Here is a 25,740-nt window from a genome sequence, read left to right as displayed (position 1 = left end):
TTTCTTGTTTTTACTTTTTAACCCAAAATTAAGTCTGTAACCTGACCACCCACTTACTCAACAATTCAATCTCTTGGCTCTGAATGATTTCTATTTCCAAAATTCAAACAGGATCAGGACTTTCCACCATGAGGATATTCAAGATAACTTGTTATTGCCATACCCTCCAGAGCTTGCCCTGCTTTCTCCAGTCTTGAGAAACCCAAAGACATTCAATCAACACTTACTTTAGTACCTGCTCTGGGTTAAGCATGAAAGACCCGAAATCAAGACCCTCTACTCTCTCCTCTCATATCCACCTGGTTTCACTTTCCAAATGTCTCTCTAGCCCTTCCCTGTCCTTCACCCCAGCCCTACTTCAGATTTTTGGCTTCTTTTCCCTATCTACTGTACTCAGCTGGCTCATTCACACTGCAAGCTATCTCAGCTCTGGGTTAGACTCCCCAGTGTCCACAGAACAAAGGCTGGGCTACTCAGTATGACACCCCTGTTCTGGATCCCATTCCACCTTACTTCTTAGAAGAAGTGCACTTTTAGTTATCTTTACAGCACCCCTCTCCCTCACTGGCTCCTCCTTATCTTTTAAATAAGTTCAAGTCACTGCCATCAAAAAAACCTCTGGTACTCTCGCTTCAGCAGCACATACATTAAAATTGGACTGAGACAGGGAAGGTTAGCATGGCCCCTGCGCAAGGATGACATGCAAACTCGTTAAGTTTTAAAATCTAATTTAGTTTTAAAATCTAATTTTTAAAAAAACCAAACCACTGGATCCCATTTTCTCCTCTAGCTACCACCCTTGTTTCTCCCCTTCACAGCCACATGTATGAAAAAGTTGTCTTGGGAGGCCAAGGTGGGTGGATCATTTGAGGTCAGGAGTTTGAGACCAGCCTGGCCAACATGGTAAAACCCCACCTCTACTAAAACTACAAAAATTGGCTGGGCATGGTGGTGCACGCCTGTAGTCCCAGCTACTCAGGAAGCTGAGGCAGGAGAATCGCTTGAACCCAGGAGGTGAAGGTTGCAGTAATCTCGCCACTGCACTCACGCCTGGGCAACAGAGCGAGACTCTGTCTCAAAAAAAAAAAAAAAGAGGCTGGGCACAGTGGCTCATGCCTGTAATCCCAGTACTTTGGGAGGCTGAGGCGGGTGGATCACCTGAGGTTGGGAGTTTGAGACCAGCCATGACCAACATGGAGAAACCACATCTCTACCAAAAATAGAAAATTAGCCAGGCATGGTGGTGCATGCCTGTAATCCCAGCTACTCAGGAGGCTGAGGCAGGAGAATGGCTTGAACCCGGGAGGCAGAGGTTGCAGTGAGCTGAGATCTCGCCATTGCACTCCAGCCTGGGCAACAAGAGTGAAACTCCAACTCAAAAAAAAAGAAAAAAGAAAAAAAGTTGTCTACACATCACTGCCCTCATTTCCTCACTTCCCACTTTCTGCATAATGCACTGCAATCTGGCTTCCACCCCCACCATTTCTCTGAAACTGTCTCACCAAGGTCAACAGTAACAGTAACTGCTTATTGCTAAATTCAATGGACCCGCTTCAGTCATTCTTTCAGCAAATATTTATTGCATGCCAACTATGCATCTGACACTGTGTTGGGGAAAGAGGAGCAAACAAGAGAGAGATTAAACACAAAGCAAATATTAAACAATAATATAATTATTTATTGAGGGCCTGGCGCAGTGGCTCACGCCTGTAATCCCAGCACTTTGGGAGGCTGAGGCAGGTGGATCACAAGGTCAGGAGTTCGAGACCAGCCTGGCCAATATGGTGAAACCTTGTCTCTACTACAAATACAAAAATTAGCCAGGCATGGTGGTGGGCGCCTGTAGTCCCAGCTACTCAGGAGGCTGAGGCAAGAGAATTGCTTGAACCTGGTAGGCGGAGGTTGCAGTGAGCCAAGATCATGCCACTGCATTCCAGCTTGGGCGACAGAGCGAGACTCTGTCTCAAAAAATAATAATAATTATTATTATTTATTTATAATTGGGGCAAGTGGTACGAAGATATCAAGTTCATAACTAGGAAAAGGGCGGGCGGGCAAAGTATTCCTTGAGGAAGTAATTTCCAAGCTGAGCTCTAAAGGATGAATACAAATTAACGGGGCAAAAAAGGGGTGAAGGAAGGCTAACACTGGAGAGGGGGGACATGTGCGAAGGCCCTGGGGCAGGAACAAAAACTTCTCACACATCATTAAAGTTGGCTTTTGCTACCTCCAAAGGGCTAGCAAACCATGTCTGGCCCCTGGTCTGCTACAATCCTTCAATAAACAATTACTGAAAGAGCAAATGGTCCTTACAATGTGGTCCCAAAGGACCCTTCTCTCTCACCATTCCTTACAAAAGAATGCTCTAGTTACATTTTGACCTATTTTCTATTCCTGCCACTTTTATTCATGTACTTGCATCCTGACATTCACACCTCCAGTTATTCTCTATGTATAAGCTTCTCTATCTTTTCCCTTAATCAAAAAAAAATTTTTTTTTTTTGAAACAGAGTTTTGCTTTTGTTGCCCAGGCTGGAGTGCAATGGCACAATCTCGGCTCACCACAACCTCCGCCTCCCGAGTTCAAGTGATTCTCCTGCCTCAGCCTCCCGAGTATAGCTGGGATTATGGGCATGCGCCACCACGCCCGGCTAATTTTGTATTTTTAGTAGAGACGGAGTTTCTCCATGTTGGTCAGGCTGGTCTCAAACTCCCAACCTCAGGTGGTCTGCCCACCTCGGCCTCCCAAAGTGCTGGGATTACAGGCGTGAGCCACTGCTCCCGGCCCCTTAATCAAATTTCTATCCTTTCTTTAAAGTTCCCTAAAATCAGGCAGTGTTTGTTTCATTTTGTCTATACCTATTTTACATAATTTGTTATTTAATTACAGTTCACTGCATATGTTTCTCTCTCCTTCAGTCCCTCTCTCTCCACTCTCCTCCCCCATACCCCATTCAGAGAACTAAGGTGTAAGAATTGTATCTTTATTATGTTCTTATCTCCAGGGCCTAACCTTGGGCCTGGTGCAAAACAGACATTCCTTTGTGTGGTGAACCCAACTGAAAATTTGGATCCAACTGCCAGCTATAAAAGCAATTTCCAAAGATAAGTTCCAAAGGTCAGCACAGATGATTCCACTGGAATAACTGTTCTGGCTCCCAGATTACCTATGAGTAGTCTCATGTGGATAAACCTGGCCTCAGTTTACCTGTTATGCATTCACACTGCTTTTCTGTTAGGAAGTACCTGAGCAAAGATATTCACCCAAAGCACACAGCCTCCTACGCCCAGACCCTCTTCAAGAGAACACTCTTGACTTCTTTAGCTCTCTTACAGTCTTAAAAATTCATTGATCTATTCTCTTACCACCTTTATTCTAGGAAATGTAAAAGAAATGTAATACTGTAATGCAAAGTCTTAGGGATTTCTGTGAAGCCTAGTGGAGGATCAATCCAAAGTCCAGTCAGCCTGGGAAGTTCTTTCTTAAGAAAATATCTCATTGTACCAGGCTGTTCATTCTCTCCCTCTATAGTGTTTACCTCTCATATTTGCAGACTTATCAACAGTGGCTACTGATTGTTAAGAGTCCAGAAAAGGGCCGGGCGCGGTGGCTCACGCCTGTAATCCCAGCACTTTGGGAGGCCGAGGCGGGTGGATCACGAGGTCAAGAGATCGAGGCCATCCTGGCTAACACGGTGAAACCCTATCTCTACTAAAAAATACAAAAAATTAGCCGGGCATGGTGATGGGCGCCTGTAGTCCCAGCTACTCGGGAGGCTGAAGCAGGAGAATGGCATGAACCCGGGAGGTAGAGCTTGCAGTGAGCCGAGATCGTGCCACTGCGCTCCAGTCTGGGCGACAGAGCCAGACTCTGTCTCAAAAAATAAAATAAAAAAAAGAAGAGTCCAGAAAAGGAGCTTGATTTAAGTAAATGTTCACAGTACCCTCAAACAATAAAGGACCCTTATTAGGTGTTTAATAAACAGAAAACTGTGTTTTCAGTTATTATTGGAATTTGTTGCTTTTAATAAGTGCAACTGTGCAACGTAAGGTGAGCACTGCAACAAATGTCTCATTATAGGGGTTCTCACCTTTAAGACCTTTTCAATCTTGGTATAAAATACATTCACTTTACATTCACTTTATGAATGCTTCTCTCTCCCAACTTAATTAGCAATGTGGCCCTCAAACAAATGTGAATCCACTGGGGCAGGCGCCAAAAAAAAAAAAAAGAAGGAAAATAGACTTGCCTAACCATCACAAAGCTACTGAAAGATGGTCCAGGAGGGACTCAAACCCATGCTCAGAGACTACCATGCCAGTCATATTTTTAATACCCTATGCAGCCTCAGACAAGTTGAGACTTGCTCAAGAACACACAGCTATTCAGTGGAAGGGCTTGGCCTGGTATCCCAGCTCAGAGCCAATGCAGTCCCTACAATGTTCACCTTAAATTTGGTCTAAGAGCTTGGTTTCTGCAAATGAGTCCTTTTTAGGCTTCAAAATGGTGAGAAATCCTCAAGCACTGAGAGCTCATGAGACTCTAATGCCTAGCTTAAATCAACATCCTATCCTTTCATTTAAAAAAATCTTTGAAGCTTCTCACGTTCCACCAGACAATGAGAACCAGGAACAAAACTCAGCCAATTCAGTGCAGCATAAAACAAGTATGGTAACCCCTGGGCCCCTTGGGAACTGGCGGGTCAGGTGTATAAATCCCACTTGTTCTGGGACAAAGCAGAAAGCAGAAGGGCAGGGCAGCAGCTGCTGGGGAAAAGCCAAGAGAAAAAGATCACATTTTAATGAAGTGACTATCAAAAAGACTAACAGTAAGGATTAACATTCCTCTAGATACTCTCCCTGTAACCCAAAGGGTTTTCTTCCTCAGTAGCTTACCAAATTTTACCAAAAGGAGTGTCTCAGGAAAAAAAAAGATTAGATGACTTTTAAAAGAGCTTTTGAGCTTCTCTAAACCTTAGATTGTTCTTTTGTAAAAGGAGGGATCAAGTGATTTCTTCCAGCTCTGAGAGACTGACACCAAACCAAGGGCCTCTCCTTTTTCAGGTTAAGGCACAGACACAGGTATCTCAGAAAGTTTCCTTCTTGCTGTTATTCTCTTCTTCCCTTCTTTGGTTTATTTGGAAAAATTTGTGAGGGGTAAATATATGTGTGTTTGAAACCTGAATCTGTCACTGTTTGCCTCTGTGTCCTTGGGCAAATTATTTGACCTCTCTGAGCTTGTCTCCTAATCTTTAAAAAGAGGATAATACCACCTGCTTTACAGGATTACCAAGTGGATTAATAGAAATAATGTAATAGATGTGAAAATATCTCCCATGGTGCCAGGCACTTAGTTGGACCGATTTGTGACTAACTTCTCTTCCTTCCTGCGTGTGTATCTAGGAAGTTGGCTGGGGAAAAGGTTAAGCTGAATACAGAAACTTCTAAAATCTGAAGGGAAGGTTTTCAAAACAAACTCAGCAAACTTTTTTCTATGTGCCCATGTACAAGGCACAGAGTAGGCCAGGAATTACTGGGGCCCTTGGTGTGTACTCATGGGGTGTGAAGGACATGGATATACACAGAAATAACATGTCAGAGAGGGACAAACCAGGTGCTACAGGCAAGGCAAGCTCAGTACATTAACAAAATACACTGCAGTGACAAATGAGACAGATGGTTCTTATGTCTTTCAGGCCACCCAGACTGCAACTTCCAACCAGAAGTTCATTCAACTGTGAATGAGTAGGCATTTTCCTATCTATGGAAGGCCTATAAAAATATCTTTATCAGAGAACTGGTTAACCAATTGATATATTCTCATACAGCAGTTCTCTGCCAGTTGTCAATGACAGAGGAAAAAAACTACTTTATGCCAGGCAATGTCCTAAGCACTACGCAAGTATGAGCTAACTGAATACAAAGATCCCATGAGATCAGGACTAGTCTTAAAGAACTATTATTGTTCTCATTTTACGGAAGAGGAAACTGAAATACTCAGCTAATAAATGTTTGAGCTGGGATTAGACCACAGGTCTAGTCTCCAAAGCCTGTCTTTTTTTTTTCTGAGACGGAGTCTCGCTCTGTCACCCAGGCTGGAGTGCGGTGGTGCAACCTCGGCTCACTGCAACCTCTGCCTCCCAGGTTCAAGCAATTCTCTGCCTCAGCCTCCCGAGTAGCTGGGATTACAGGCACCTGCCCCCGTGCCCGGCTAATTTTTGTATTTTAGTAGAGATGGGGTTTCACCATCTTGGCCAGACTGTTTTGAACTCCTGACCTTGTGATCCACCCACCTCAACCTCCCAAAGTGCTGGGATTGCAGGCGTGAGCCACTGCACCTGGCTCAAAGCCTGTCTTTAACTACATTTTAGACTTTCTTTCCTGGACAAAACAAATTACAGGCAGAAAGACATGATAAAAAAGAATCCCAGAAAGAATGTTCAAGGAACACTTTAATGAAACCAGGCATTGGTTTCATGTTCTAGTTACTATTCAATGTAAATTAATAGGTAAAATAGTCTAATTCTTTCTACTATATAAAAATAGATCAAGGATGAGAAAGAAGGTAGACTTGTAAGAGACTGCTACAGTTTTAGGTCCTCTCATTGAAATGAGATGTGTGTGATGGTGGGCCCTATTAGCCCCGCTCAAGGTTACACAAACAAGAAGGCAGCCCTGTTCTGGGAATCAGCTCAGCCTCCAGAAGATGCAGAAAATCCACCATGAATGTGGAAAGCCTAATACAGCCCCTTGATCATGATGGATTTTTATTTAGTTTTGAAATCTTGTGGTCATTTTGGACCCTACCCTGCTCCATCACATATCCAGGACCATCCAAGTCACCCTGGCCTGCCTACGTCAGGAGGCATCTTTTATTGGTTGGTGCCTTCTTCATTGCTACCACTAAGACCTCATCTCAGGGCCCACTATACCCACCTCCAGATTGGTGGCCCTGTGCCCACATCATGAGTCTTCCTTTCTCTAAACCTACGGTGCCTACTGTAGACTAGAAACTTCCAAAATCCTCAGCCTGGCATTAAACCCTCTAGTCCGGTTGCACCCACATTCTCAGCTGTACCTTCCACTTCCTATGAATCTTCCACCTCCCAATCCTTGCCTCTACCACACGTATTTGCTACCCTTTATGAAGACCTGAAACTTGCCTACTTTTGTCTCCTACTCCCAAAGTTTCTTCCCTACTAAGATATCATCTTCCCCACCTTCTTTAAGCCTATTTAAGATTTCTCAAATCTTACCCACTTCAAGAAGTATTCCCTAACCAAAACTGATGGCCACCCTGGATACCCTGCTATTCTTTAAACATGCCAAACACATTCCCTGACAACTCACTTCTTCTATCCCCTTACCCTACTTCACTTCTCTTCAATGGATTTATCCCTGAATATGATGTTCATACATTTACTTGCTGTCTATCTCTCCCCACCAGAACATACACTACATGAGGGAAGGGATTTGGTCTATCTTGTTCCTTGCTGTATCCCTAGGGGCCAAAAGAGTTTAGCACATAGCAGGAACTCAATATATATTTGTGAAATAAATGTATGAAGAGAATTCTCCCTCATCTTTGAAATTCTATAATGTTATCATATGCAAGCCTTATAACAGCTTGTCTTATCAATTTTTTTCTTTTTTTTAAGAGACGGGGATCTTGCTATGTAGCCCAGGCTGGAGTGCGGTGGCTTTTCATAGGCGCAATCCCACTACTGATCAGCATGGCAGTTTTGTTTTTTGCCTTAATTACCTTAACTAGACAGTAAGTTTCTCAGAGGCACAAACTATATATAACTCATTTCCACAAATACTTATTAAGGGCTTACCATGTGCCAGACCCTGTACGTCTTAAGCAGCCTGGAATACTGGAAAGAACACTGCAGAAGTCCTACCTTGGTTCTGGCTCTACCACTAGTTGAGTGACCCTGGACAACTCCGTTTTTTTTCCCTGAGCCTCAGTTTCTTCATAGGTAAAACAAGGAGACTATACATTATCTCAAAACTCTCTCCTGGCTCTAACACCTGTTAAAATTTATAAGAGGTAAAACTTGGTCCTGCCCAGTGCCACAGACATCACAGGCACTCAGTAAATATTTGATTTGTTGTTGATTCTCCGGTTACACGAGGAATCTGAGGTGTCTCAGAACATGGTTTGAATGGAATAACAAGTGAAAGTTTAAGTCCCACTTCCTTCTCAGACTCCATAGTCAACTTCATTCTGCTTTTTGTGCTACAGAGAGGAGGAAGCACTAAACTTGAAGTTGGAAAATATGAACTCTGACCACCACTGCTCATTTAGCTATGGAACCTTGTCATTTCTGGGCCTGTCTCCTCATCTATAAAAAAGCCATACTTGGCTGGGCATGGTGGCTCACGCCTATAATCCTAGCATTTTGGGAGTCCAAGGCGGGTGGACTGCCTGAGCTGAGGAGTTTGAGACCAGCCTGGGCAACATGGTGAGACCCCGTCTCTAATAAAAATACAAAAAATTAGCTGGGCGTGGTAGCACTTGCCTGTAGTCCCAGCTACTCAGGAAGCTGAGGCAGAAGATTCACTTGAACCTGGGAGGTGGAGGGTACAGTGAGTCTGGATCGCGCCACTGTACTCCAGCATGGGCAACAGAGCGAGACTCTTCCTCCCCACCCCCCACAAAAAAATCAAAAAACCATATTGACCTCCCAGCTCCAAGGCTCAAAGGCACTACATGCCTTCCTACCCTAGGGCCTTTTTATGCTGTTTCCTCTGCCTGGAATGCTCTGTGAGATTTTTTTGCCAGGCTAACTTTTACTTATCTCCAGGGGTCAGCATAAACTTGCATTTTTAAGAAAAGTATTCCCTTCAAAAAAAAAAAAAGTAGAGGATGGGCATGGTGGTTCATGCCTGTAATCCCAGCACTTTGGGAGGCTGAGACAGGAGGATGGCTTGAAACTAGGAGTTGAAGACCACCGTGAGCAACATAGTGAGACCCTGTCTCTACCAAAACAGAAAAAAAAGTAGAGAAAACCCTCACCCCTGGTGCACTCTTACAGCACTTATCTCAATTGTTTACCTTAACTATTATAGCATTTATTGCAATTGTTACAATTATTTATTGTCCATCTCTAGGATTATTAAGCACCACAAAGCCAAGAACTATGTCACCACTGTACTCAGCATTTGGCTAAGTATATGACACAGAAGAATCCAACAAATATTCTTTGAATGAAAGAAAGAATGCATAAACTAATGCATCTAGAGGCTTTATGCCTCTAGACTATTGTACTGTGAAACCTTTCACAATTTTCTAAGAAACAGGGTTCAAGACAGGCAACCTATATTACACAGCTGTTAGAAAAAGTTACTGGAAATCGGCCGGGTGCGGTGGCTCACGCCTGTAATCCCAGCACTTTGGGAGGCCGAAGCGGGCGAATCACAAGGTCAGGAGTTCAAGACCAGCCTGGCCAATATGGTGAAACCCCATCTCTACTAAATATACCAAAAAAATTAGCCGGGCGTGGTGGCGGGCCCCTGTTGTCCCAGCTACTCGGGAGGCTGAGGTAGGAGAATCGCTTGAACCCGGGAGGCAGAGGTTGCAATGAGCCAAGATTGTGCCACTGCACCCCAGCCTGGGCGACAGAGCAAGACTCCATCTAAGAAAAAAAAAAAAAAAGTTACTGGAAATCATTTGAGTTGAAGGACTCTGTAAGCTTAAAAAAATCTTTTTTAAGAGACAAGGTTTTGTTTTTAAGAGATGAAGTCTCGCTATATTGCCCAAGCTGGTCTCAAACTCCTGGACTCAAGCGATCCTCCTGCCTTGCCCTCCCAAAGTGCTGGGATTACAGGCATGAGCCACCACGCCCAGCCTAAAAAAATTTGTTTTAGGCATTTCCATCCCTAGCTCTCTCCAGAAGTCTGTTATCACCAGTGAAGAGAAAATCCCCATGCTCCCTTGCTGAGGAAGTGACCCACTGGTAGCCCAGTCCTTGCATTCAAGATGAAGGAAGTGACTGTCCACAGACGGAAAGCCAGGAAGCAGGGGGCAGATAGCCAGCCCCCCTCCACCTCAATACCCTCTTGCTGCCTCTCCAAAGCTTCTGGACGCTGACCCTGGTGGACCCAGAGGGTGGGCCACCCACACAGGTGTCTGGGAAACATAAGAGACAGAAGGTTCCTGCTGCTGGGGGAAAAGATGGGGAAGGCAGGAAGCTGCAGGGTGGTGTGTGAGGTGGCGGGGAGGTGACTGCAGGTGCAACTAACCCAACTCTGAAGCTACCCTTCACCCTTAGACAACTCTTCCTTCCAGGATGTGTTTGGCCGAATCCCTCTAGTCTTTAGTCTAGAGAGGCCAAGGGAGCTTCCACAGGAGGACTCAGAACTCCAGTGGCCTACTTTCGCCACCTGTAGCAGAGATCTTTGGGCCCCAAAAAGAATGGTCCGATCTCTCCTTACCCTTAGTCCTGTCCTAAATCTCCCTTATTTTCTGCAAAGAGCTCCCAGCCCCGGGGGACTCCCAGACACCAAGATGCCCGCGAGAAGCCTTGGGTCTTGGCAGGGAAGTCACATCCTCCATTTCCCTCAGAAAACCCAGAACCCGGGGTAACTCTCCTAATTGTCCTGAACCCTAGAGGATCCTGTACTCCTCAAATTCCACAGAGCTTCCACTATAAGAGAACCCCATGCTTTTCAACTTCCTTAAAAAGGGTTAATTTGGGGGTCTGCGGCCGCCAGGTCCCTCCAAAAAGCTGGATTCCTGGCAGACCCAGAATCTCTTCCTCCCCGGGACCTCAACTCGCGGGAAGCCGCCCAACCCGCCTGCCCCTCGGAGCCCTCTGTCTCCAGGATGCCCTGCCTCCCCATTCCCGGAGTCCCACCCTCCAAATGCCTGGGGAGCGCTGTGCCCACCCCGCCTCCCAGCTTTTCTGAGGAGCTCGGACCCACGAGGACCCAACCAGCCCGAAACCCCCGAGAGACAGCCGGTTTCCCTCAGGCGCCATGGAACCGGCCTTCGGAGATAACAGCGGGACAGGGCGGAGCAGCCCTTCCTTACCAGCCAGCGCGGACATGGTCCCGGGAGCGCGGAAATGGGGAGGAGGAGGCGGGGGACACAGCAGCTCCCCTCAGTTCCCTACAACTCCCCTCAGCTCCTGCCGCCGCCGCCTCAGGCGCGGGAGGACCACAGCCCCAGGCGCGAACGGGATGCACCGCCTACGGCGCCCTGGGAGGACCAAACCACACCTGGCACAGGGGACTGCCCGCCGACGCCCCGCCCCGCCGCTCTCAGGCCCCGCTCCCGAGACGCGGCCCCGCCCCCTGGCTCTGGCTCGGGCTCTGCAGCGGCCCTGGCGCCCCCTAGTGCGAGCGGCGTCCCCTCGAGGTGCTCCCGCCGGTAAGGTTGATTCTGCGGGGGCCGGAAGTCTCAACACGGATGACAGTCCGCACCCATCTAGTCGCCCTCATTTACAGATAGGGAAAGTTAAGGATCAGAGGCTAAGTTCGACTACATTGAAATGGCTTCGCTCATTAGGAGGAGAGCCGGGATGGGAGCCCAGGCCTGCTAACTGCCAGTTCAGAGCTCTTTCCAGTAGTGTTTGGAATCAGGAATATTACAATGGAGGAGCCAGGTCTATCCCACAAACAGCTTTGAGGATGGACTTTTGTTAGAAGCTTCTAGCTCAGAGAAACCACTTCTCTGCGCCACTATGAGTAAGCTGACAGTAAATAATCTCTAAGTCAAAGATAGTTGGAGGCGACCAACCAGCATTCCAGGAGCAGATCCTCAGCCAGGCCAATTAGGTTTAGCGCAGGACGCTGGAGCTTGTGCGCCGCATTGGAAGACGAGCACTCCCCTGCAGGAACATGGGCCTACCATTCCCAGGTCTTCCAACCTTTCAAAACATGCCAAAAATCCAGATATTTAGGTGAAATTTGCCACTTTTAAAAAATGTTGATAGCATCAAAAAGTTCTTAAAATGCCATGTAGACCAAATGAAACACACCTGGCCACTAGATTTGCCCTGTGGGCTGCCAGTTTACAATCTTCTATGAGGAGGAGGGATTACAGGACTAAGAGTTAGGACAGCTGACTGGGTTATGGCAGCTGCTAGCTGGCTGAGTAGCTTTGAGAACCACTTCCGCTCATTAGGTCTGGAAGGAGATTGGGGTCCTCTGTGTGATTAAGATATTAATACATCATCAGCCAGGCCAGCTGGTCCCTGATGACCCACCCTCCCATCAGATTCTCTCACGCTGGGTCTTTCACAATTGTCATTTCCTTACATCAGATTCAGATCACAGGAAACGTGTCCAAATGACCAGAAAGAGGATGGGGCCCAGGGAAATGGATTCTGTCTCCTCCACCCCCACCCCTGACCAAAGACAAAGTTCAACCCAGCTGCCTCTGGTCCCAGCAGTTGGGTAAGCAAAGGCAAAGGCAAAGACAAAGGCGAGCACAATTCTCTTTCTTCCTGCTCTAATTCAAACCGGATGCCGGTCAGATTTTTCTCTTCTGGGTGTGGCAGGTGGCTCACGATGTCCTGAGTGTGCACAAAGTGCTGGGGAGGAGGGCTCTGTCCCATTTCCGTTAATTCCTGGGAACTCTTTTCAGTACTCAGTTTTGTAGTTTCTGAGGAAATCATTATAGTAAACACAAGATTGTGTATTGAATTAAAGTGACAGGAATCCAGAGACTCTCCTGACAAGCTGCCTCATGGCTAGCAAACGGGACAGGGACTTTCCCCATCCTTCCTACAGAAAGATGTAACACTGTATTTTCCCAGGCAACAAAGCACTGGCATCCTGGGAACCAAAACCTCCTGGGTGTCTTCCCTCTCCCTCCGTTCCACACCAAGGCACCCAGGTCTATCTCTTCTCCCTCCTCATTCTCTCTCACATTCCACTTCCTCCTACCTCCAGCCTCATGGTCTTCACCAGCAGGGAGTTGGGGAATAGCCAAGTCCCCCAAGTTCCTCCCAGGGAAGTTCAGGCGACTCTGAGAAACACAAGTTGAAAATGTAATGGAAGGGAATAGCTTTCTATAGAAATGCTATAGCCAAGAGATATATTTTTAATATGGACCCAAAGAACATTCCAGAAATCACTTGTGAACTCAAGGGGGACTTCTGGAGGGTAGAGAAAGCCTGGGCAGGGAGTAGACCAACTGAGTTTCAATAGCACCCAGGTTACCTGTCCACAGTTTGTTTCACTGGCCATAGCTTGGTCAGTCCCTAGGGCCAGATCCTGCCAGCCTCCTCACAGTCAACTCTCTGAGCCTAGGATCCTGAAACCTGGACCTTGAAAAACAACTCAAGGTTCTGCCCTCTTGAAGGTACTGGTCCACTGGTGCCCAACCAGACTTGCCCAGTGTCACTTCCACTTGCTTCAAACTGAGCCAGTCTCTGCCCTCCCTGAATCATCCTACCCACAACTGACTGGTTAATCTTCCGAAAGTATGTTTCTGGACCTGTCATCTCTCTGTTCAAAACCCTTCAACAGCACCCCACTGCCTACAAAATAAAAGCCAAACCAGTCCTCATGAGCTGACTACATGTCACCCTGCGGACTTGTCTCCCTATTCCCTTCACTCCAGGACTCTGCTTTTTCCTGAGCACATCCTGCCTTGCGCCACCTGCCATTCCTACAACAACCAGCTCTCCAGGTTCTCTGTAATTTTGTGCCCCACTCTGCCCAGAGTGCAGTCTTGTTTCTCAACTCTAAATGATATAGTGGCATCTGTAACATCACAAAGTAGGACTACCAGACATTAAGTGCCTCCAGATAAGACGCACCAAGTATATACCATCACCTATGACGTAGTCTTACAAAACAAAAATAATAAGCTTGAATCTGGTCAAGCTTCTAGATCTAACAACCAACTTACAGGAAATACGTGGAGAAGAGGAGCTTAATAACATTTCCATGATGCAAATAGCAAAAATGATGCTGTGGGAAATGCAACAGGACAAATAACCTAGTTTCTTTAACAGATAAACTGCAGAGTAGAAAAAATTTCATAGACAGGCCAGGTAAGGTGGCTCACCCCTGTAATCCTAGCACTTTGGGAGGCTGAGGCGGGTGGATCAAGAGGTCAGGAGCTTGAGACCATCCTGGCTGACACGGTGAAACCCCGTCTGTACTAAAAATACAAAAAAAATTAGCCGGGCATGGTGGCGGGCACCTGTAGTCTCAGCTACTTGGGAGGCTGAGGCAGGAGAATGGTGTGAACCCAGGAGGTGGAGCTTGCAGTTAGCCGAGATCCCGCCACTGCACTTCAGCCTGGGCGACAGAGCGAGACTCTGTCACACAAACACACACAAAAAAACACAAAAAATTAGCCAGGCATGATGGCGGGCGCCTGTAGTCCCAGCTACCAAGGAGGCTGAGGCATGAGAATCACTTGAACCCGGGAGACAGGGGCTGTAGTGAGCTGGGATCGCATCACTGCACTCCAGTCTGGGCGGCAAGTGAAACTCCGCCTCAAAAAAAAAAAAAAAAAATTCAGAGACAAATAATAGCAATGTATGAAACTGATTTGGATCTCAATTGAAACTACACAAGTTATGAGACAACTAGGGAAATCTGAACAATGTGATTGGATATGATGATTTTAAGAAATTTTTTAAAGGTATTTTGCTTTTTTTTTTTTTTTTTTGAGATGGAGTCTTGCTCTGTCACCCCGACTGGAGTGCACTGGTGCGATCTCGGCTCACTGCAACCTCTGCCTCCCGGGTTCAAGCGATTCTCCTGCCTCAGTCTCCCGAGTTGCTGAGACTACAGGCGCCTACCGCTACGCCTGGCTAATTTTTTGTATTTTAGTAGAGACGGGGTTTCACTATGTTGCCCAGGTTGGTCTCAAACTCCTGAGCTCCCGCAATCCGCCCGCCTCACCCTCCCAAAGTGCTAGGATCACAGGTGTGTGCCATCGTGCCCGGCATATTTTGCTTGTTTTTAAAATACTTGAGATGCATATCGAAATACTTAATAAATGACATGACTGGGGTTTGTTTCCGAATAGTTCAGACAGTGGGAGAGGAACAGCGTGCAGGAGGTATAGATGCAACAAGACTGATCTGAGTTGATAGTTACTGGAGTTGGGTTATGGCTACACGGAGGCTTTATTGTCCTGTTCTACTACTGTTTTTTTTTTTTTTTTTTTTCCCCATCGAAAACAAAAACCTAAGGCCGGGCATGGTGGCTTACACCTGTAATTCCAACACTTTGGGAGGCTGAGGTGGGAGAACCTACTGAGACCGGGAGTTCCAGGCTGCAGTAAGCTGTGATCACACCACTGCACTCTAGCCAGGGCACCCGAGTAAGACCCTGTTTCTAAAAGGGTCTGTTGCCCTGGCTGGAATGCACTAGCATGATCACAACTCACTGCAGCCTTGACCTCCCAGGCTCAGGTGATCTTCCCGCCTCAGCCTCCCTCCCGGGTAGCTGGGACCACAAGCATGCACCACTGTGCCTGGCTAATATTTTTTATTTTTGTAGAGATGGAGTCTCCCTGTGTTGCCCAGGCTGGTCTCAAACTCTTGGCCTCAAGCGATCCTCCCACCTCAGCCTCACAAAGTGCTGGGATTTGTAGGTGTAAGCCACCATGCCTGGCCTAAAATTAAAATCTTTCAAAAAAAAAAAAAAAAACCTGGTCTTTTCTCATTGGGCTTATGAGCTCCTGAAGTTCCCTCACCTTTGCATTCCCCACTGTATCTTGGTACTATTCAATTTGATAACTGTTAGATCAAAATCTAAGAGGAAGAAAAAAAGCTCTTTTCAGAGGAATTACTTGTAGCTCTGGCATGTTGGGGAGCCTGAGGCTGGGCCAGATTTGTAACCTCAGCAACATCTTCCATCTCACACTACACCCTGCTACTAAGGAACCTTAGGGAGGGACACACCTTCTGCTCCAGAGAGAGGACTTGGCTGACAGCCCACCCGCCCTGTTACTAAACAGATGGAGAGACGCTGACAGTGAGTAACCTATGATTGTTCTAAAGGCTCTGATAAGTGACAAGCTAAGCTCTATTGTGGCAGCTTGTCACTTACCAAACTCAGGAATGCCATGTACTTGTCAGGACTGGGGCTGCCTGTCAGACAGGTTTTATCTTGGGCAAGGCTGTGTATGAAGCCAGGCCTCCAGCCTACATTTATCATCTCTAATTATCAATAGTCGTTTATAGACTTTCTTTCCTTTTTTGTTTTAAGAGACAGTCTCGCTTTGTCACCCAGGCTGGAGTTCAGTAGCATGATCATAGCTCAATGCAGCCTTGAAACTCAGGGCTCAAGCAATCCTCTTGCCTCAGCCTCCAGAGTAACTAGGACTACAGGCATAAGTCATGCCCAGCTTCTTTGAAGACTTTCGTTCTCAGTGTGACATTACGGAGGATGCACAGGAGCCTCCATGAGGGCATACCAGTGTGACTACTCCCCACCCACTCACCCTCCACAACACAGACAAGAAGTCCAAGCTCATAGTAATGTAAAACCATTTGTTTAATTCTAAATCAAATCACTTTCACAACAGTGAAAATTAGTGACTGGTTAAGGTGTGCCACTGTACATATCATCATTTTCTGACTGGGGTCAGGACCTGGTCCTAGTCCACAAGGGTGGCAGGAGGAGGGTGGAGGCTAAGAACACAGAAAACACACAAAAGAAAGGAAAGCTGCCTTGGCAGAAGGATCAGGTGGTGAGCTTGCCGAGGGATGGTGGGAAGGGGGCTCCCTGTTGGGGCCGAGCCAGGAGTCCCAAGTCAGCTCTCCTGCCTTACTTAGCTCCTGGCAGAGGGTGAGTGGGGACCTACAAGGTTCAAAATCAAATGGCATTTGGCCAGCCTGGCTTTACTAACAGGTTCCCAGAGTGCCTCTGTTGGTTGAGCTCTCCTGGGCTCACTCCATTTCACTGAAGAGTCCAAATGATTCATTTTCCTACCCACAACTTTTCATTATTCTTCTGGAAACCCATTTCTGTTGAGTCCATCTGACTTAAGTCCTCTCTCCCTCCACTAGTTGGGGCCACTGCACTGAGGGGGGTCCCACCAATTCTCTCTAGAGCAGAGACACTCCAGAGGCCCCTGCAACTTTGGGGATTTCCAGAAGGTGATAAAAAGAGCACTCTTGAGTGGGTGCCCAGGAATGTTTAAAATCTATCAGGCACACTATAAAGCTGGTGGTTTCTTCCTACCAAGTGGATTCGGCATATGAACCACCTACTCAATACTTTATATTTTGTCTGTTTAAACACTGAACTCTGGTGTTGACAGGTACAAAGGAGAAGAGATGGGGACTATGAAGAGGGGAGGGCTTCCCTCATCTTCCTCAAGATCTTTGTTTCCACAAACTATGCAGTCATAATTGAGAAAAAGCAATAGGTGGGGCTTCCTACCATTTGTTGGTTATTGCTGGGGTTAGCCAGGAGCAGTGTGGATGGCAAAGTAAGAGAGAGGCCCAGAGGAAGCCCATCTCCCTCCAGCTTTGGGGTCTCCAGAAAGAGGCTGGATTTCTGGGATGAAGCCTAGAAGGCAGAGCAAGAACTGTTCCACCAGGTGAACAGTCCTACCTGCTTGGTACCATAGTCCCTCAATAAGATTCAGAGGAAGAAGCTTGTGAAACTGAAAATCAAATCAAGGTATTCGGAAGAATAATTTCCCCTCGATTCCACAGGAGGGAAGACCACACAATATCATTGTGCTGGGGCTCCCCAGGCCCTGCCACCTGGCTTTACAAATCATCAGGGGTTGCCTGCTTGGCAGTCACATGCTTCCCTGGTTTTAGCACACATACAAGGAGTTTTCAGGGAACTCTATCAAGCCATACCAAAATCAGGGTCACATGTGGGTTTCCCCTTTCCTTGCCTCTTCATAAAAGACAACTTGGCTTCTGAGGATGGTGGTCTTCTGCATGCAGTTGGGCTGACCTGACAAAGCCCCCAGTTTCCTGTGGCAGGTTCTGGGAGAGGATGCATTCAAGCTTCTGCAGCCTAGGGGACAGGCCTGCTTGTTCAGTTATTACTGCCTCGGAGCTCCAAATCCCACCAAAGTCCTGACTCCAGGTCTTTCCTAATGCACAGTAGTCAGTCTCAGCTTCAGCAGTATTCTCGGCTGTATGTTCTCTGGCAGAGAGAGGCAGATGAACATAGTTTTAGGGAGAAAGCTGATGGGAAACCTGTGAGTTAAGCCACATGTCTCACCAGGAATAATTTATGCCAGGAAACCAGGAAGTCATTCAAGTTGTTCTCTGAGGCCAAAGACACTGAGCACAGCCCAGAGCCAATAAAAGATCTTTGAGTCTCTGGTGAATTCACGAAGTGACCCCAGCTTTAGCTACTGCAATTATGATTTTTATGGGACAGCAATTTCTTGCATCTCTACAGAGGAAGAAGAGGGGGAGTGGGAGGGGAAGGAAAGAGAACAGAGCGGCACTGGGATTTGAAAGGGGAACCTCTCTATCTGAGGAGCCCCCACTGGCTTCAGAGGCAACTTACCAAGGGGTATTTAAAGACATGAAAATTTCCAGAAATACCATTTGGTGCATCCCTTTGTTTCTGTAATATTAAACTCAGGTGAAATTATACTCTGACAGTTTCTCTCTTTCTGCCTCTTCCCTCTGCAGAGTCAGGACCTGCAGAACTGGCTGAAACAAGATTTCATGGTGTCACCCATGAGAGAGGACTCAATGCCAAGGCCTGAGGTTATAGGGTGTTTACAGCGGTGGCGATATTCAGGGGTCATCGCCAACTGGTCTCGAGTTCCAAAGCTCTGATGAAGAAACAAGACTCCTTGATGTGTTACTGATCCCACTGATTCTAGGAGTCAAGATTAGCCAGGAAGCCAAACACCAGGAGTTGGGGTGGCACGTCACCAGTCCAGAGCCCTGCCACGGATGTAGGCAGGAGCCTAGCATTAGGCAATCAGGAGCCAGAACATGATCACCAGGGCCACAAATAGGAAGAGGCGTGACAGGAACTGCTCGTCCACATACTGGGGTGTCCCAGGGACAGCTGGAGAGACAGAAGGGAGAAAACAGGCTATTAGAACACTGCAGCTATGCACACTGCCCACTCAGGCCAGAAGTTGACAGCATCAATCTTTATCTCTTTACAACATCAGAATCCTACACACAAAAAGATTTCTTTTTTTTTTTTTTGAAATGTAGTCTCGCTCTGTTGCCCAGGCTAGAGTGCAGTGGCACGATCTCAGCTCACTGCAACCTCTGCTTCCCAGGTTCAAGCGATTCTCCTGCCTCAGCCTCCTAAGTAGCTGGGATTACAGGTGTGCGCCACCAAGCCTGGCTAATTTTTGTATTTTTAGTAGAGACAGGGTTTCACCATGTTGGTCAGGCTGGTCTCGAACTCCTGACCTTGTGATCCGCCTGCCTCAGCCTCCAAAAGTGCTGGGATTACAGGCATGAGCCACCATGCCTGGCCTTTTTTTTTTTTTTTTTTCTTTTTGAGGTGGAGTTTTGCTCTTGTTGCCCAGGCTGGAGTGCAATGGCGCGATCTCGGCTCACTGCAACCTCCACCTCCTAGGTTCAAGCGATTCTGCTGCCTCAGCCTCCTGAGTAGTTGGGATTACAGGCACGCACCACCACACCCGGCTAATTTTTTTTTTTTGTATTTTTAGTAGGAACAGGTTTCACCATGTTAGCCAGGCCGGTCTCAAACTCCTGACCTCAGGTGATCCGCCCACCTCAGCCTCCCAAAGCGTTGGCATTACAGGCATGAGCCATCGCGCCCAGCCAAAAAAAATTTCTAAACCCCAAATAATATCAGGCAAAATGAAACTATGTGGAACAATAACAATAAGGACAAGACATGGTCCAATTTATCATAAAAGGTTTGGCCTGCACATGCAAATAAACCAGGTGATTAACAGGAAACTCTTGCAGGAAATAATGAAAGCAAGCCTACTATTTGTTAAGTATCTTCTATCTGCTAAGTGTTTTGTACATGTTATTATTTGGTGGATATTATTATTTCCATTTTGAGTAGGAAGCAGCTGAAACATAGGTTTGAGGTGACCTGTTCAAGATTGAAAGGCTGAGAAATTAGTGGCAGAGCTCTGCAGCCTCTCCACACACTGCCTCTCAAGGGCCCCACAGGGATTGCCTTCCTTTTCCAGAAGAGAACTAGGATCCAGACAGGCAAAATGACTTGTTTTTCAAGGTAGAGGCAGAAGAACTGGGGTGAGAACCTAAGTCTCCACTCCTCTCTGCTTTAGGAAAAGCTACCATTTAGAGCTCCCTGTCCTGACTTTGGGGGAAGGAGGATAAAAGAATCTGTGTCAAGGATGGGCAAATTGTACCAAGCATGACAAGGGAAAACTGTGACTGTGGCAGGGGGATAAAGTAATCCAGAGTCTAGCCTGGCTGTGGAACTCTGCTTAGCTGGGGAATCCAAGGTTAGCCTTCGACCAGGTTAGAAGGATGCAAGCTATCAGGCAGGTTCTTGCTGGCTTCACAGGAATTTGCCCTTTCTTCAGGGCAGAGTACACCCTATCTTTTGGGGTATACTTCCTCTGAAAAACAAATGTGAACAGAGGATAAACCTTCAAGGCAGATAAAGTAAGAAAGGGCATCCCCAGGGCCGGGCGCGGTGGCTCACGCCTGTAATCCCAGCACATTGGGAGGCCCAGGCGGGCGGATCACGAGGTCAGGAGATCGAGACCATCCTGGCTAACACAGTGAAACCCCGTCTCTTCAAAAAAATACAAAAAAATTAGCCAGGCGTGGTGGCAGGCGCCTGTAGTCCCAGCTACTCGGGAGGCTGAGGCAGGAGAATGGCGTAAACCTGGGAGGTGGAACTTGCAGTGAGCCGAGATTGTGCCACTGCACTCCAGCCTGGGGGACAGAGCGAGACTCCATCTCAAAAAAAAAGGCATTCCTAAGATATCTTGGTGCTGAGATTCCTCAGCTAGATGCTCTGATGGATTCACGAAGACAGACAGGCAGGCAGGCAGGCAGTCAAGAAAGACTTATAGATCACCTGCTGTGTACCAAGGACCAGGGTGGGGATGAGAATAACTGGGATGACCCAGTTACCATCTTTAGGGCATAAGCTCTTGGCGTGAACCACACAATGGTCACTTCTGTACCATATGCTGTGTCCAGTGCACATGAAGCTCCAACAAGTGCAGGCAGAGCTCAACCGATCATGGCATCTCTGCAGGCTCCACAGTAAGGATCTTGGCTTGGGTGTCAGACTGTGATAAGAGTTCAAGGCACCCACCTCATAGAGGTGGCTTGCACCTATAGAGCAAGGGCTCTATACCGAATGCGGATGGCACTTTCAAGCAGTAGGAGGGAGAACTGCAGCAGCAGTTGGTAGACCTAGGCATGGTTCCCACAGGGCTGAGGCTGCTTCTGACCAGCCTCATGTTGTGTCCTGAAGGAAGCTAGACAGAGATGCCAGAGATTGGAGATGTCTTCACTCCTTATGGGTCATCTCACATTTCCAGGCCCCCAAATGGTCAAAGTGGGGAGTAAATGTGCAGAACTAGGCTTTTCCTCAGCTGAGTATCACTTACAGTTTTCCATTTTATAGACATGGGGTATGTCTTGGTAACATTACTGAGCATTTTCTGATCTGTTAAACGCAGCTAATCACACACCTGTTCCATAGGGTGGTTGTGATGATCCCCTGAGCTTGGAATGGAAAGTGCTATATATATGCATGCCTAATAGTTGGTAAGTGCTCAACATTGTTACCATGTCTGTAAGTGATCTAAAAACAGCTTAAGATATTTTCAAAAGGCTGATTATCCATGTAGTGACAATTATCTGTAACTTATATACTGCTGAATTCCAAGGAGCTTTCAAGCAATATTACTAAGATATCTTCCTAATTTCTCAAGGAAATAGGGTCTTACCTGGAGGAGGCCGCCCATCATTTATATTAAATGCTGTGGCAAATATCCCAAAGGGAAATGCCCCAATTCCAAAAGACATCTGGAAGCCACCATCTCCAAATCCAAATCCTTGAAATCCCTGTGTGGAAGAAAGGCAATTAAGGGCAGGAGAATCAGGCAGGTTTCTCCTGTGCCTGTCAAAACTCAACATACCTCACGTTGTCTTGCATGTGGCACCTGCCTCTTCTCCCTACCTTGTGCCACATGTTTCGAAGGTGGGGGACAGCTTTTCCTCCCATATATACCCTGAAGTAGAGGAACTCTGGCAAGCCCTCTGCCCTTTTAGCCTTAGCTTCCAGCTAAGAATCTATGAATGGGCCAAAAAGGACTGGCTCTGACCCAGTGTGAAACACTCTGCTGACATAAGTCAGCACTCACAGGGCTTGAGGATATTTTCCATAGTCCCACATTAGCTAGTAACACCTTCTACATGCTTTATAGGAGCAATATTGACAGCCACCCCTGTGCCCAAGGGAACATCAAACAAGCTACACATTATCTTTAATAGCAAAAATGTTGAAACTCTAATTAGCCAACAATGGAAGTCATGATCAAAATCTTGATACATGCATTCAAAGAACCATTATCCTGACTTAAGTGGTAACACTGAAAAACTCTTGTGACCAAGTTATCAGACAAAATTGTTTGAACACTGTGGTCACAACTACATGACAATATGTAGGTATATGGACAAGTTACGGATTAAAATTTCTTTTAATATTGTTACATAGAATTTTTACATTTTAAAACACTATAATGTTTTCTGATTATAAAAGTAATATATACTTGCTATAAGAAACTCACACATTACAGAAATAATTGACAGAGTCAGAGATCTTCTATTCACCTTCCCACTTCGCAGCCACTCCACTTTACCTCTGAAATAACCACTATCAGCAGTTTGGTATATCACCCTCAGTTTTCTTTCCATGTGCATGTTCTACACTGCATCATCTTTCACGTGAAAAGATTCAGCAGGAACAATACTGTGAATAAATAACTCCCTTTTTTAAAGCGTGAGCTCTGTGCTAGGCACCATGTTAAGCATTAGGACATATAAATCATGTTTAATTTTTACATTGGCTTCATCTGCATTTCACAGATGACCAAACTGAGGCTTGGAGAGGTGAAATAACTTGACCAAGGAGTACAGTTTAGATCTAAAACTAGGTCAATTTGATCTGAAAACACATGCTTTTCTTTTTCTTTTCTTTTTTTTTTGAGACAGGGTCTCGCTCTGTCACCAAGCCTGGAGTGCAATGGTGCAATCATGGCTCACTGTAGACTCAACCTCCCAGGCTCAAGCAATACTCCCATCTCAGCCTCTTGAGTAGCTGGGACCACAGGTGTACCCCTCCATGCTTTGCTAATTTTTAAATTTTTTGTACAGATAGGGTCTCACTTTGTTGCTCAGGCTGGTCTCAAACTCCTGGGCTCAAGTGATCCTCCCACCTCAGCCTCCCAAAGTGCTGGGATTAGAGGCCAGAGCCACTGTGCCCGGCCTTCATGCTCTTAATTACTGTGCGCATCTTTCAAATATTTTTTTCTCTTCCCCTGCACCCCTGATGAGAGGTTTAGAACAAATGATTTTAAAAATAATAAAAAGCAGACAGACTATTGGGCCAAATGCTCTTCACAAAGAGCTCAATGGCCTTCATTTATGAGTTTTTTGCAAGTCACAAAAATAGCTGCTCTCCATCACACACTGAGCAGCCTGGCATCTAGTTCCAAACTTCTTGCCAGATGGCATCACCTATAAAGCCTAACAGCTGACTTAATGCGAGGGCAAACCTAAAGGGAGGGAAAACAAAGAGTTTCCATCTCCTCAATACAAAATGCCTCCTACTCAGTTCATGGTTGAATCTAACGGCTCCTGGGACTGAGGCTGCCTTACTTGGGAAGGTGCAATTGTTTCATCAGGAACCACAGATTCATTCAGTGCAATCCTGAGGACTAACCATTCTGCTTCCCTTCTAGCAACATCTATATGATCTCACCAGTCCATACATTTGGTGGGATTATGTTCCTGGGCCAGAGTATGCAAAAAAAAATTGCTAGTAGCTGCAGGTGCTTATAAATGCTAGAGGTATGCACTTTGGTCAACAAGGCCAGGGCCTCTGGCTTCTGGGGGCCTCTGATTCCTGCATTAGTTGCTAATGCTCTGTAGGAAACCAAAACCTAGGAATGTTAAAGTGGTGTCACCTGGTGGTCAAGAGTAGAGACTTCAATACCAGCCAGATCTGGGTTTCAGCACTGTACGTGTGGCCCTGGACAGATCACTTTACCTATCTGGGCCTCAGTTTCCTCCTCCGTTAAATGAGTTGATGTGAGGCTTAAATGAGATCATGCATATAAAGCTCTTAACATATAGTTATTTCCATATAGTAACCATTCAACAAGTGTTTACTGCTAGTATTATTATTAAGGGTAATCCGGAGAAGAGAACCTTAATTTCTTTCTTTTTTTTTTTTTTTTTTTGAGACGGAGTCTTGCTCTGTCGCCAAGGCTGGAGTACAGTGGTGCGATCTCAGCTCACTGCAACCTCTGCCTCCCGAGTTCAAGTGATTCTCCTGTTTCAGCCTCCCGAGTAGCTGGGACTACAGGCACATGCCACCACACCTGGCTAATTTTTATGTTTTTAAGAAAGCAGAGACAGGGTTTCACCATATTGGTCAGGCTGGTCTCGAACTCCTGACCTCAGGTGATCCACCCGCCTCAGCCTCCCAAAGCGCTGAGATTACAGGTGTGAGCCACCGCGCCCAGCCAAGAACCTTAATTTCTTTCAAGATCCCTGACTCAATAATCCTACTCCTGGAAATCCTAATAAAATGCCATTATTCAAACTCAAAAAAAAAAAAAGAAAGTGGCAGTGCGCGGTGGCTCACGCCTGTAATCCCAGCACTTTGGGAGGCCAAGGAGGGCGGATCATCTGAGCTTGGGAGTTTGAGACCAGCCTGACCAACATGGAGAAACCTCGTCTCTACTAAAAATACAAAAATTAGCTGGGCGTGGTGGCCCATGCCTGTAATCCCAGCTACTCTGGAGGCTGAGGCAGAAGAATTGTTTGAACCCGGGAGGCAGAGGCTGTGGTGAGCCGAGATCGCACTACTACACTCCAGTTGGGCAACAAGAGTGAAACTTTGTCTCAAAAAAAAAAAAAAAGTGTGCAAAGATGGTTATTGTAGCATTATTTAAACAGCAAAATGGGGAAAGAACTAAAAGGTCCTTCGATGAGGAAAACCCAAATTATAATGAACCAAAACTCAATGGGTTCCCAGCAATAGCATGGAAAAATAAAAAATAATAAAAAACTCAATAGGATAAATGGCAGCCTAAATAATAAAGAGGACACTTCAGAGCATCATGGAAAACCTGCCAAAATTAAATTTTAAAGCAAACAGAATGGTGATGGCTACATAAAAATACATATGCACAGCATACAGATGAAGAGGACATGAGGATATGAGAATATATTTGTTCTGGGCTCTTGGCAATGGTGGGTAAATATTTTGCTTTTAAAATTTCTTTAACATTTTAACAGAATTTTTTTAAGAGTAACATTTGATGTAAATATGCAAAAAATTTAAATGTTTTTGTTCCTAGCCACTAGACCACTAGAGACAAATGTGCCATTTTTTTTTAGCCAGCAATCTTACTTCTAAGAATTTATCCTAAGCCAGGCACAGTGGTTCACGCCTGTAATCCTAACACTTTGGGAGGCTGAGGTGGGAGGATTGCTTGAGCCCAGGAGTTAGAGACCAGCCTGGGCAACATAGTGAGACCTTGTTTCTACCCAAACAAAACAAAACAAAAAAAAGAAAGACAAAAAAAACCTCAAAAAACTAGCTGGGCAT

At 46.1% G+C, this 25,740-nt stretch overlaps 2 protein-coding genes and 1 non-coding gene across 18 annotated transcripts in view; 1 reads left to right on the top strand and 2 right to left on the bottom strand.

The window, feature by feature from the left end:
- The window catches only part of LIMK2 (LIM domain kinase 2), a 68,206-nt gene extending 56,900 nt beyond the window's left edge, over positions 1-11,306 (bottom strand). For 8 of the 12 annotated variants that reach the window (XR_010156111.1, XR_001712634.3, XR_010156116.1 and 5 more), the window contains exon 1: positions 11,039-11,288. Coding sequence is in view for 4 of the 12 variants with exons in the window: in XM_016938995.3 (XP_016794484.1) it covers positions 11,039-11,054 (16 nt within the window). In the remaining 8 variants the exon portion in view is untranslated. Of the gene's footprint in view, positions 1-11,038 lie in introns of all 12 variants that reach the window. The other 4 variants (XR_010156112.1, XM_063808151.1, XM_016938994.3 and 1 more) reach the window with 3 other exon arrangements.
- Positions 622-730, top strand: LOC112206795 (U6 spliceosomal RNA). Its single transcript, XR_002941266.1, has one exon. It is a non-coding gene; the product is annotated as a U6 spliceosomal RNA (small nuclear RNA).
- A 5,146-nt stretch (positions 11,307-16,452) lies between the features above and the next one.
- Positions 16,453-25,740, bottom strand: part of RNF185 (ring finger protein 185) — a 46,719-nt gene continuing 37,431 nt past the window's right edge. For all 5 annotated transcript variants that reach the window (XR_002941235.3, XM_024352853.3, XM_063808161.1 and 2 more), the window contains 2 exons: positions 21,848-21,965; positions 16,453-18,981 (listed from right to left, as the gene is read on the bottom strand). Coding sequence is in view for 4 of the 5 variants with exons in the window: in XM_024352853.3 (XP_024208621.1) it covers positions 18,884-18,981; positions 21,848-21,965 (216 nt within the window). In the remaining variant the exon portion in view is untranslated. The remainder of the gene's footprint in view (positions 18,982-21,847; positions 21,966-25,740) is intronic.

This window comes from Pan troglodytes, chromosome 23 (genome assembly GCF_028858775.2).
Source record: "Pan troglodytes isolate AG18354 chromosome 23, NHGRI_mPanTro3-v2.0_pri, whole genome shotgun sequence".
Taxonomy (NCBI): Eukaryota; Metazoa; Chordata; class Mammalia; order Primates; family Hominidae; genus Pan; species Pan troglodytes.
Note: the sequence above shows the minus strand (reverse complement) of the source record. Positions and strands in the feature narration are given on the sequence as shown.